The 12066-nt window shown below is 59.4% G+C and overlaps 1 protein-coding gene across 1 annotated transcript in view; it reads right to left on the reverse strand.

The window, feature by feature from the left end:
• Nucleotides 1-792: 792 nt before the first annotated feature.
• Nucleotides 793-12066, reverse strand: part of DCHS1 (dachsous cadherin-related 1) — a 50464-nt gene continuing 39190 nt past the window's right edge. The window contains exons 15-20 of the mRNA XM_075140694.1: nucleotides 9714-9925; nucleotides 9384-9538; nucleotides 7923-8053; nucleotides 7129-7415; nucleotides 6118-6256; nucleotides 793-5854 (exon numbers count right to left, since the gene is read on the reverse strand). Coding sequence (XP_074996795.1) covers nucleotides 3240-5854; nucleotides 6118-6256; nucleotides 7129-7415; nucleotides 7923-8053; nucleotides 9384-9538; nucleotides 9714-9925 — 3539 coding nt within the window. The 3' untranslated portion in view covers nucleotides 793-3239. The remainder of the gene's footprint in view (nucleotides 5855-6117; nucleotides 6257-7128; nucleotides 7416-7922; nucleotides 8054-9383; nucleotides 9539-9713; nucleotides 9926-12066) is intronic.

Here is a 12066-nt window from a genome sequence, read left to right on the forward strand (position 1 = left end):
CTCCACATTGTACACGTATATTCCCACTAACAGTCCTTCATCAGCCAGTGAGGGGAGCAGGATGAGGCTGTTGGTTCTGTTTGTGTCTGTCCATGTTGCTCTGTATGGCCAGCTTTGTGCACACATGCAGACGTGTCTTGTATGCCTGTGTTTGTGTGTGTGCCTGTCAGGAAGACGCGCTCAAGCTCACTACTGGTTAGACCTGGGGCCATGGCACTGTGGCATCCTCACTTGCTGGATTTGGCAGCCTCTCATAGAAGGGACTTGTATGATGTAGTCATGCATGTGGGTGCCAGTAGCCTGGCCAGGGCAACAGTCAAGCCAGGGCTGCGAGTGCAGCGATGCCAGGATGTATGCAGCCACGCCATGCACCACTGAAGGAGTCAGGGGCATCCAGGCCAGGCCCACAGTGCTGTGCTCAGGCTGAAATACCTGTGCCTCATGTGCTGGTCTGACCTGTTGCTAAGGCCAGGAGGCAGGCAGCTGTGACCAGGCAGCAGGGCTGCCTGGAGCTGGCAGTGTCTGGCCCAGGGGCCAGAAGCGGCCACAGCACAGCCCACATGCCCCAGCTAGTCCCAGCTCTCCTACCCAAGGAGCTGCCCAGAGTGAAGTACAGGGTAACAGGTCCTACCCGGGTGCCTGTAGCCCATGGCACATTGCCGGCAGCCAAGCCACGTGCTGAGCCCCACCGTGCCTCAGGTCTGTCTCCCACCTGCCAGCCCTGCTCGTGCTTCTCCCCAGCACCTGGCGGGGCCATGGTGCCAGCACAACGTGAGCCGAGAGCAGCAGTGATGATGTCCATCTCTGTACAAACAAGTGTGGTTTATTAAGGCATTTCTTTGAGAAGTTGGCACTTGGGTCCAGGCTGTGCTGGAACGGCCCAGTGTGCAGGCCGATGAGCAGCGCCCAATACATGCAGCTCAGCGAGACACAATACAAAAGGTACAAACAGAGTAGAAAACAGGAATCATAGTACAATGTGTAAAAATAAATAACTGGAGGCTCGGCTCCTGGCTGGGCTCAGCAGCCCATGGCTGTGCTCCCCTCGCCCCCAGGGGCTGCCGTGTGTCTGACCCTTCTGTGTGGCATGCAGGGGGGTGACTTGTCCATGTCCCCTGTCCCAAACATGCAGGGGGGAGCAGGGCAGCTTGGCCACCCTGGCCTGTACAGGGCTCAAGGGAGCACACGGCACCCTCGGCGTGCTCCCCACAGTGCCCGTGAGCTGGACAGCCTGGCCAGGAGAGAAGGGATGAGGAGTGCCCGCCTCAGGAGCCTCCACGGGCTGTCCCTGTGCTGAGTGAGGCAGAACCCATCCTCCCCTCCCAGAGCCGCCTTGGGTCTGCTGTGGTTCCCAGGCAGTGCAAGCATGGCCCTGCAGCCCTCTTGGTGCCACCATTGCTGCTGCAGATCCTTGCCTGTGTCTCTGCTCTGTGCCCAGGACAGCTCCCAGGGCTGCCGGCACCAGGGACCCACTCACATGTGCGTTGTGAGGACCAAGGTGCAGCACTGTGCCTGTGGTGTGGGGACACCCACAGTGCAGGCTGGGCTGGGACCTGTGGCACACAGGGGGAAGTTTAGGGCTGAGACAATGACAGAGATGGGGCTGCAGCCACAGATCGTTCTTAGTGGGAAATGGGGAGGCAGTGGGCAAAAGTGATGGGTTTTGGCTGCTGTGATAAAACATTTGGGGCTGGGGTTGCAGCCCTGGTGCTGACATGTTTCAGGCTGAGGCTACAGAGTGGGTCTAGGAGAAGTGCTTGCTCCACCATGAGTGGCCATGGGCTGCAGGGGAGCACTGGGTGGGGGCTGACCCCAGTGTGAGCATGACACCAGCTGGGAGGCCAGCTGTGTGAGTGGTGCTGGAGTGAGGATGGGGACCAGCCCCATTGAAGTGTGGCTCTTTCCCATTCTCACATGACATGAAGGAGCAGTGCAGAGCACCCCCGGCACAGAGGGCTGAGGGTTCTGGCACCTATCCACATTTTGGAGGTGTCCCTGGTGGCCCACGCTGTCCTGGTGCACACCTTGCACTGCAGGGCGCTGGGGGAGGCCAGCTGCCCAGTGTCCCACTCTGTGGCTGTAAGATAACATGCTGGCTGCCACCATGCCAGCTTCAGGCCATGTGGCTTTTTGGGGTACCCCCTCCCACCTGCTCCCCTGCAGCTGCAGGCTGGCCACCAGGCCTGGGGCAGATGGAGTGGGGGGAGGTCACTGGCTTGTGTCACTGGTGGCCACATCGCTGCCTTTCCTGGGGCCAGGCCGTCTCAGGGTCAGCTCTGCTGCAGCTTTCATGCTGCTGCTCCTGCCAGCTCCGCTGCAGCGCCTGCCCAGTGCCTGGGCAGTGTCTGTGTCTGGTGCCCCTGCCAGCCTCCAGCCCAGAGAGGCCTTTGGAGCAGCTTCTCCAGGAATGGGGCTCCCATGCTGAGCAGGGCACCCACCTCCCAGCCCAGGGAGGAACAGGGCTCTCCAGCAGCTCTGGGAAGGAGATCCCTTAAAAGGGTCATATGCAGTGGTGGGAGGTGGAAGGGTTCGAGGCATCCCAAAGGATCCCCTTTCCCCCCACCAGCCATGGATAGGCAAGCGGAAAGCAGGCACTGCCCTCTCCTCCCACTCCAGCTTGGGTCTCCCCTCGCTATTGGGAAGCAGGTTCAGCCATCTCTGTCCCCACAGGCAGCATGGGGAGACCGGCAGGCTGCTGTGGCTGTGCCTGCTGAGCAGTGCATCCCTGCCCTGGGAGCATTCCTCCCCAGCCCTGTGTGCTCCTGTGGGGAAGGGGCCAGCGGGGATGGCTCAGCGTCCTGCTGCACCCAGGCTGCTGCATGGCTTGGGTAAGTGGCCGGGGAAGGGCAGGGTCTGCAGTCTGCAGTACCCGGGCCCAGCAGAGCAGGGAGCACCTCTCTGCTCCCAGCCTCTCTCACAGCATAGAGTACCACGAAGCACCATCCTGCCAGGCACCGATCTGAGACACCATGAGCAGTACAAGGAACCATTGCCCTGGGGTGCTGGCACTAGGATCAGCGGTCCATAGGGCAGCAAAACCAGCACTGAATCTGCCAGACCACAGGGAGTGACAGGAGCCAGCAGCCCCAAAGGACACAGGAACCCACAGCCCATAGAGGCCCCAGGCCAGGCAAGGTGCTGGGAGAGCAGGATTAGCACCCATGCAGAGCAGGAGCGGCTTGGCCCCGCTCCTGACCCCACGGCTGCGGGGTGGGGCGGAGGAGTCCATGGGCCCAGGTCTAAATCCTGAGCTCGGCCTCCTCGGGGGGCTCCAGTGAGTGCTCGGCACTGATGGTGGAGGCAGAAGGCCCCTGTGAGATGCCAAAGGGCGAGACCACGGGGGAGCGGGCAGCCAGTGGGGACAGCGAGGGGGAGAAGCTGGGCGACATGGCAGAGGACGAGATGGAGCCCTCGTGGCTGATGGGCGAGCGGCGCAGGGAGGACGGGTGCGGGAAGGTCCTGCCCGCCGGCGGCTTGGGGGGCACAGACTTGGCACCCGGGTGGGCCACTGAGGTGATGAGGGGTGGGGGGTCGATGCGGGGCTTGGGCTCTGCCTTGGGCTTGGTTGGGAAGGGTTTGCGCAGGGAGCTCTCATCCTTGAGGCGGGCAATCTCTGTGAAGACGCTGGCCAGCGGCTGGAACTGGGGGCACCAGTTCAGCAGGTAATCCCAGTTGTAGCTGCCGCGGAGCTCCTCATCACTGGCCACGATGGCGGTGAGCGAGCCCTCCACGGAGGGCTTGCCATCCTCTGGGAAGGCATAGTCCTGGGGCTGGGAGGAGACGCTCAGGCCACAGCGCACGCCGAGGAAGGCGCTGCCTCCCCCATCCTCGCGGTACAGCTGCGGGGGCGGCCCCGGCAGCAGCAGCCCAGAGCCCTTCTTGCTCTTGAACCACTGGGTGCTCTCCAGGGCAGCCGGCTCGCAGGAGATGTCGGAGAGCTGGTCGGCGTCTTGCTGGATGCCAGAGTCAGGGCCGCGGGCGGAGATGTGCTCCTGCATGGAGGCCGTGATGCTGGCCACGCGTGGGTACTCGTTGATCATCCGGATCTCATCATCCTCAGCAGCTTCGGCGGAGCCTCGGCCGCTGGAGTGTGAGGGGTCCAGTGAGCCGCCCCGCGTGTAAGGCCCTGCCGGCTCGCCCCCATACCCCGGCAGGGCCTGGTGGTAAATATGCTCGCCCCCGGGAAGCGCCGGCTCCTCACGGCCGAGCTTCTGCAGGGAGCCACTCTGCACGCGGCCCAGCGGCCCATCCCCCTCCGGCTTCTCGCGGCCCTGGCGGTGACGAGAGCGGACCAGTGCCAGCACAATGGCCACAGCAGCCAGCACCACCACAACTCCCAGCGAGGCCGCCACAGCCACCAGCAGCAGGTTGAGGTCTGGAGCCAGGCCGAAGGAGGTGTGCGTGACGTCAATGGTGACCTGCGCAGAGGCCGAGCGGGAGGCAGGCAGGGGACTGCGCGCCTGCACCTCCAGGATCATCTCGCGTGGCTCCCTCTTGGCGCGCCCAGCCCCGGCCTGGGGCTGGCTGTCCACACGCAGGTAGATGGTGCCTGTAGTTTGGTTGATGGCAAAGTACGGTGAGGGCTTTGCCAGGGAGTACAGTACAACGCCATCAGCCCCTTCATCCTCATCTGTTGCCAGCACCCGCCCGATGCTCTGCCCTTTGTGGGCGCCCTCAGGGACCTCGAAGTTAAAGGAGGGGCTCAGGAAGATGGGATCATATTCATCCTCCCCTGTCACCAGCACCCGCACAGTCACCGTGGCAGAGGCGTTACCAGCATCAGTGGCCCTGACTAGGAGCTGGAAGGCTTTGGCTCGTTCATAGTCAAAGGTAAGTCGGGAGCGCAGCTCCCCAGAGCTGCTGTTGACAGTGAAGGCATCCCGGCCCTCCGCCATGCCAGGCTCCCCCACTGGCTGCTCCAGCACTGTGTACCGCAGTTCCCCGAAGACACCGGTGTCTGCGTCGACGGCACGCAGCGTGGTGACCAGTGTGCCAGGAGGCAGGTTCTCCCGCATGCTGGCACTCAGCACCTCCACCGGGAAGTACGGCTTGTTATCGTTGACGTCCTTCACCTCGATGGCTACAGGTACCAGTGCAAAGTGCCCGCCTGGCACATCTGTGGCCTGCACCACGAGTGCGTGCAGTGCCTGGGCCTCCCGGTCCAAGGGCCGTGCCAGGCACAGGGCCCCCGTACTCTCGTGAAGCTGGAAGAGCCCATGCTGGTCACCTGAGCTGATGGTGTAGTGAACGTGGCCGCGGGGCCCCGAGTCAGCATCGTGGGCCACCACGCGCAGCAGCTCTGTGCCAGGGGGTGCACTCTCACTCACCGCGGTGCGGTACTCGGCTCGGGTGAACACAGGCGGGTTGTCGTTGACATCCTGCACAGTGATGAGCACAGGCACTGTGGTGCTGCGCTGCGGCAGGCCCCGGTCTGAGGCCGCCACAGTGAGGTTGTAGACTGGGATGGCCTCAAAGTCTAAGGGCTCCACAAGAACCAAGGCACCCTGTGTGCGGAGATGCCCCCCTGCCCAGGCCACCCGGCTCTCCACCTGGAAGGCGTTGCCGCCATTGCCACTGACGATGGTGTAGTCGAAGCCAGCATTCTCCCGGGAGAGGTCGGCGTCACCTGCCTCTAGTGTCAGCACGGTGGTTCCTGGGCGCAGGTCCTCGGGGACACTGGCATTATAGCGTGGCACCTGGAAGCTAGGGCTGTGGTCATTCACATCCAGCACCTGGAGCTGCACTGTGGCCCAGGATGAGAGGCTGGGAGAGCCACGGTCACGGGCCTCCACCACCAGGTCCAGGGTGGGCTGGCTGGCGTTGAATTCCACCCGTCGGATAGCGAAGAGGGTCCCTGTGAGGGCACAAAGCCAGAGTCAGCACAGGGGCCAACAGGGAGCCAGGAAGGGTGTTAGGGTTATCAGCTGGAGGAACAGGCATCCGGGACGCTGCGGTGGGAGCGCTTGATGGCCACACCACCATGTCTGCCTCACTGGCCACCCCAGACAGTGATCTGGTGAGGGACAGAGCCTGGGCCAGCTTGGGGGCACCTCCCTCTGCAGGCACTGTCAGAGCAACCCACAAGATGGGCCCCATACAGCAGCCAGCCCCACGCACCATTGCTGGAGTCAATGGCGATGTCAGGGCTGGGCACGGCCAGGTGGAAGGTGACATCCCCGTTGCTCCCTGAGTCTGGGTCGGTTGCGCTTACAGTGAGAATGATGCTGCCTGCAGGCGTGTGCTCCGGCAACGTCACCTGGAAGAGGAGGAAGCCCCAGTCAGCGCCAGGTCCCCCATGTGGGTGCCTGTTCCCCCTTGCCTGGAGCTAGCCAGCAGGGCTGGGAGAAGGTCTGGGGCTGGCCAGGGCAGCAATAGCCAAGGTGGCCCAGCTCATCGCTGGCCAGGACCTTCCCCACCTCTGCAGCAGGGCCATGGCTGGCACACTGAGGGGACCTGTCCCACGTGCACAGCACCTAGCTTTGTTAGTGTGACTCCCAACCAGCTTCAGCATCCAGTTCCTGATCCTTTTCTCTGCTTTGCTCTGCTATTCTGAAGAACTCTTCAATAGCTGATATTTTCTCCAGAAAAGGTATTTTACACAAATCAAAACAGCTCTTGTCTTTTTGGTGTGCCAAACAGCACATACAAACAGACAGTTTCATTGGTCTGTGCTCTCACAACCTTCAGGCATTTCTGTGGCTTCCCAGCTTCTTGCATCTCTGCTCCAGAGATGCAGCACATTGCACGAATCAGCTTTCGTCAGTGATCTGCCTATGGGGGCCCAGGCCAGGTCTCGCCAGAAACACTTGTCCAGGTTGTGACCTATCTCCCACCACTTCTGGCCTTCCCACCTATTCCAGCATGTACTGTCTGCATGCAGCTGTGCAGGCCCACAGTTGCTGATCCCAGTGCTACGTGCCCGGTTTCAGCCTCCTGTCCACGCCACAGTGACAGCCCAAGGGGTGTCAGGATGTGGATGGGAGCCCAGGAAGAGAGGGGCCAGGATGGGCTCAGACCCATCCTCAAGGGGATCTCTGTGCCTCGTAAGGCCAGGTGAGCCAGGCAGGAGCAGCAGAGTGGCTCGTGCAGGATGGCCCACACAGCCTGGCACCCGTGTGTGCACAGTACCTGATAGAAGCCCTGGCTGAAAGTTGGTGCGTTGTCATTCACGTCCTCCACAACGACAGTGAGGTTGGCCTCAGTCTCATGGCGGGTGTCAGAGGCACGCAGGGTGAGGGTGTAGTGGTTGCGCTGTTCATAGTCCAGTGGTCCTGTCAGGGCAATGCGTCCCCCATACCGCAACACACTGAACGTGCCCATGGCATCACCATCCAGCATAAGCGTGTAGGAGAGTGTGGGGCCCGAGTCCACATCATTCCCGGTCAGCTGGGCTATCTGGGTGCCCAGCAGCGTGTCTGTGGAGAGGCGAGGCATGAGCAAGCAGCCCCATCTCCTTGGAGAAGACCTGGCTCACATGGTGGGAAACCAGCTCGGTTCAGAGCCTGAGCACCGGGGACAAGGGGGAGATGCTGGGAGTGAAGGGCAAGGTTTTGGGAGCTAGGCAGGGCAGGTCAAGGCTGGCACAGGGCACAGAGGCCGAGGACAGAGAGCAGGCAGGGCAGGTATCTGCAGCCACAGAGCCTACAGTGCAGGCAGGGGCCAGGGAAGAGTTGGGAATTCAGGTGGTTCCCTCAGGACACAGCTGCAGCACAGGGGCTGTACAACCCCCAGTCCCAGGTTGTCACAGACAGGGCAGTGCCGAAGAGCTCAGTGGGAGCTCACCAGTGGGTCAGCACAAGCCAGCCTTGGGCAAGGGAAAGGACAGGCCTCTCTGGAGGCTTCTCCCCAACTCACAGATGTCCATTGCGCCTCAGCTCTTGCCATCAGTGACACATTACCTCATGGGGCTGAACTGCACTTACTCTCTGGGACCCGCACCTCCCAGGGAAACGGGATGGTGGGGCTATTGTCATTGATGTCCATCACCACAACGGTCAGCGTGGCAGATCCCACTAGAGGCGGCATCCCTCTGTCCATTGCCGTTACCACCAAACTGTGGGCAAGCACAAGGGCACAGCACAAGGTTCATAGACATGGCCATATGTGTGAGGTAGCAATGCATGTATGCATAGCATCTGGAACATGTCGGGGGGGTACTGCATGTGTGCACAGCGTTGGAGTGTGTACATGTGGTAGTGGAACTGTGCAAAGCATCTGGAGTGTCTGGGGCAATGGATATGCGCAGAGCATCTGGAGTGCATGTGTGGGGCAGTGGATGTGTGTACATCGAGAGTATGGTGGGGCAGGGCAGCAGATGGATGCACATCTGAGGTGCGTGTTTGGAGGGCAGTGGGTTTGTGTCCAGCACCTGGAACAATTGAGCAGGCAGTGAATGTGGGCACAAGTGTTTGGAGCATGTGGTGGGCAGTGGATTCATGCACAGCCCTGGCATGGGCACATGCAACAAAAGATGCATGCGTGGTTGGAGGCTTTTGCAAGGGGAGGTAGTGGATGCACCCATAGCATTTTCAGTGTGTGCAAGGAGCAGGTGTCTGGAACGTGTACAGGAGATGATGCAGGCAGAGCATGTTGTGGGGTGCAGGGAGACAGGCATTTGGAGCATATCCAGGTGTTGGGGAATGCATGGAGCCTCTTTGTGGAATGGTGATGGGTATGCGAATGCAATGAATGTCCTAGGCCTCCCCATGCCTGGGAAGAGGGGAAAGAGACATGTAGCCATTGGAGCATGCATTTGGGGGAGAGAACATAGTCTGGGTGGGGTGGCAGAAGTTGTTCCTTGCATCTGAACCATGCATGTGTAAAAGGGTAGGGGAAGACTTAAATTCATTGTGTGTAGTGTTTGCCATTATCTCATATACATGTGGCTAGACTGGCTGGACAATGTCTAGAGTGTGTGCACATTGTGAGGAGCGCAGAGGACCTGGGCTGAATGCAAGAGGACTTGCAAAAGGGTTCAGGGCAGTGCTTGGAGCATGTGTGGCAGGGCAGAAGGGTGCAATGTGTGGGAATGGGAAGGGACTGAGCATATGTGGTCTGGATTAAGCAGGCAGGAAAGGGAACGGATGCAGCCACTGAAAAGAGTCCACTGCCCCCCTCACAATGTTCTCAGATTTGCTGAGACCAGACTGAACAGAGCACCGGCTCATCTCATGGCCATCTGTCATGCCTTCGATACCATTTGCTCCCCATGTTAACACTAAGCCTAGGTTCCTGCTGTTTGGCAAAAACATTTTACAGACAGGGCTAAGACAGCTTTGGGCGGCACCAGGTATCCTCTTGGTATCCTCCGCAGCCTTGGGGATGCCACTCCACAGCTATGCCACCCTCAGATCTGCGGCACAAGTTAGTCTGGCTCCACTCACCGCGTCTGGGACCAGATCTCCCTGTCCAGGATGGCAGCAGTAGTGATAGTGCCAGTCTGAGGATTGATGTGGTACAAGCCTGTCATTGGCAGGGACTGGTTGATGGCATAAGTCACCTGCCCATTCGCTCCCTGATCCAGGTCATCTGCCAGGACCTGCAAAGCCACATGAGAGATTCAGCAGTGCAATTGTGGAGCCCTGCAAACCACAGCCCTCCATGGCTAGACCTATCCGTAGGCCCCAGGCCCATGGCACAGGCCCCCACCCTCTCAGCCCAGCAGAGAGGCAGGCCAGGGTCCCAGATGTCCCTGTTTGTGCCCCCAGTGATACCTGGATGACTGGTGAGTCATAGCTCTGTGACTCCCAGATGAACGCCACGTAGTTCTGCAGCTGGAAGCGTGGCAAGTTGTCATTCACATCTTGCAGGTTAAGGTTTATGGCCATAAAGCCGAAGGAAGCTGCTGTCTCTGCCTGGACCACAAGGCGCAGCCGGGGGCTGGCCTCGAAATCCAGGCTGCTGGAGTCCTGAACTGAGATGGCACCTGGGAGCAGGGAAACAGCAGGATGGGGTGGGTGAAGAGGGGGTGAGTGATGCACCAGCACATCCATCCGTCATCTTCTCTTTTGTTCTCTTGCATTCAGTCCATCCCTCTGCTCATCCATCCATTCTCAAATAGACAGAACAAACACACTGAGGTCTTCTGAGCCCTCTCCAAACTGACAGCCTTCTCAACAGTCCCAGTGAACTGCCCTGGATGATAAATCCTGCACCTTGCTCAGGACAGACAGCTTCCACTTACATTAGAGCATGCAATAGTCTTCCCACTATGGAGACACCATCTGAGGTATGGCCACTTTGAAAAAGAACTGCCCTATGTCAAGCCCCATACTGCTACACAAGCTCATCAAGCTCCAAGCCAAAGTCACCTAACTGCAGCTATTAGTCCAGGTCAAATCCTTACAAAGACACTGTAGGAACTGCCAGCAGTTCTGCTAGGGGTCTGAGGACAAACATACATTCTTATCCTCCTGAGCAACTCTGCACCTGGGCTTTCATAATGACAAGGTATTGCTGTCCCACCCAAGGTGCAGGGCATCCAAAGAGATATACTAAAATGACTGGCAGCATTCCTACAGGCATGCATTCAAATGTAATGAGGAGGAACTGTGCTCCTGTGGCTGAATTCCTGCCTTGGGGAGTCCTGTAGAGCCTCATTTTCTCTGCAGCCTATTTCAGCATCTATATGCAACCACCAGGTGAACTGGTCAGCAATAGGGATGCAGTATCAGGCATCTAGAAGAGCTAGGTGGCCTTAGACAAGCTTAGCTCCTGCATAAAAGCTCCGCTGCCAGCTTTGCATGGTAACATGAGTTCCAATGCACAAAGCTGAAACCAGGCCATACATCCAGGAATGGAAAGCACAGCTACCAGCATGGCGGCCTGGTTTGGAGAACGGCTGGGTCCTCACCTCCTGCAACACAAGGGCTGGGAGCCGGCTGTGCTCCCTTGCCCTTCTGGCACCATTTGGCTGCCAGAGCAGGCCCTGCCCCCAGGGCTGGCTTGGCCCAGAAAAAATACACAGAAAGCAGTCAGCAGCAGTCCGCTTTCTGAAGGGTTGTTCCTGCCTGGGACAGAAGCAGCAGAGCCTGAGGTGCCACAGTATGGGGCTGAGGATGCTCCTGTGACATTCCCCTGCTCTGGTCTTGTCCACAGCAGGCACTTTAGTATGCTCTCCAATGCAAAGCTCTCACACAGCTCCTGTGGACATCACCTCTGGTCCTCCCTAGAGAGGAGATAAGCCTGGGGATGGCTGAGGACAGTCATGGACTGGTGCCCATGCACTGGCCCATCGTCACAGCAGAGCTGAAGGACAGGGACCCAGTGTAACACTGCTTGGCAGCTGGCACAGGGCAGGAGAGCAGCACTGTGCCAGCCCCTCTTGACCTCCCTCACTGTGGTGCTCCAGCACCCCGTATCTGGTTGCAGCATGCAGCCCTTTGCCCTGGGAGAAAGCAGGGCAGTGTCTCACAGACAGACAAACGGGACTCAAGGAGCGACATGTTTTAAAAATCCTGTATTCTGGGCACTTTGCCCAAGGGAAATGTTTCCTCATTGAGATGAAGTGGTATTGCCACAGCAACTGAGGTGCAACCGAGGTGCAACCAGGACACGTCCAGAGTGTTCTGGCACCCATGGCTCGAGCAGAGACAAGATGAAGGAATGCAAAGGGAAGGGATCACGGGGGGGGGATGTGATTCTGTGACCCCATCAGGCCTTGCTGCAGCACAGCATGGCAGCTTGCCATGCAGACCAGTGTCACAGCCACACATGGTGTAGCAGAGCCCTGCTTATACTACCCAGGACAGCAGGGACAGGGGACCTCTCTGCATGACTGACCTCACAGGTCTCAGCCTTCCACACCGGGGAGCATGGTCCCTGTGTGCAGGGTCTGCCTGCAGACCTGGGTGGAAAAGCGAGGAGGAGGAGAAGGGCTCTGTGAGGTCTGTTCCAGCTGTGTTGTCGGCACAGGGTTTCATTTGTGAGCTGCTGCAGTGTTGCAGTGCTGCACCAGGTCTGCTCAGGAGCAGACCACTGGGCAGATGTGAGCAGTTGCTTTTCTTGCACAGCCTGGCTCTGAATTGGACAGACGGGACAAGACACGGCTCTGGCAACCCCATGGGC

The sequence above is a fragment of the Calonectris borealis genome, chromosome 1 (assembly GCF_964195595.1).
Source record: "Calonectris borealis chromosome 1, bCalBor7.hap1.2, whole genome shotgun sequence".
In the NCBI taxonomy this organism is placed as follows: domain Eukaryota; kingdom Metazoa; phylum Chordata; class Aves; order Procellariiformes; family Procellariidae; genus Calonectris; species Calonectris borealis.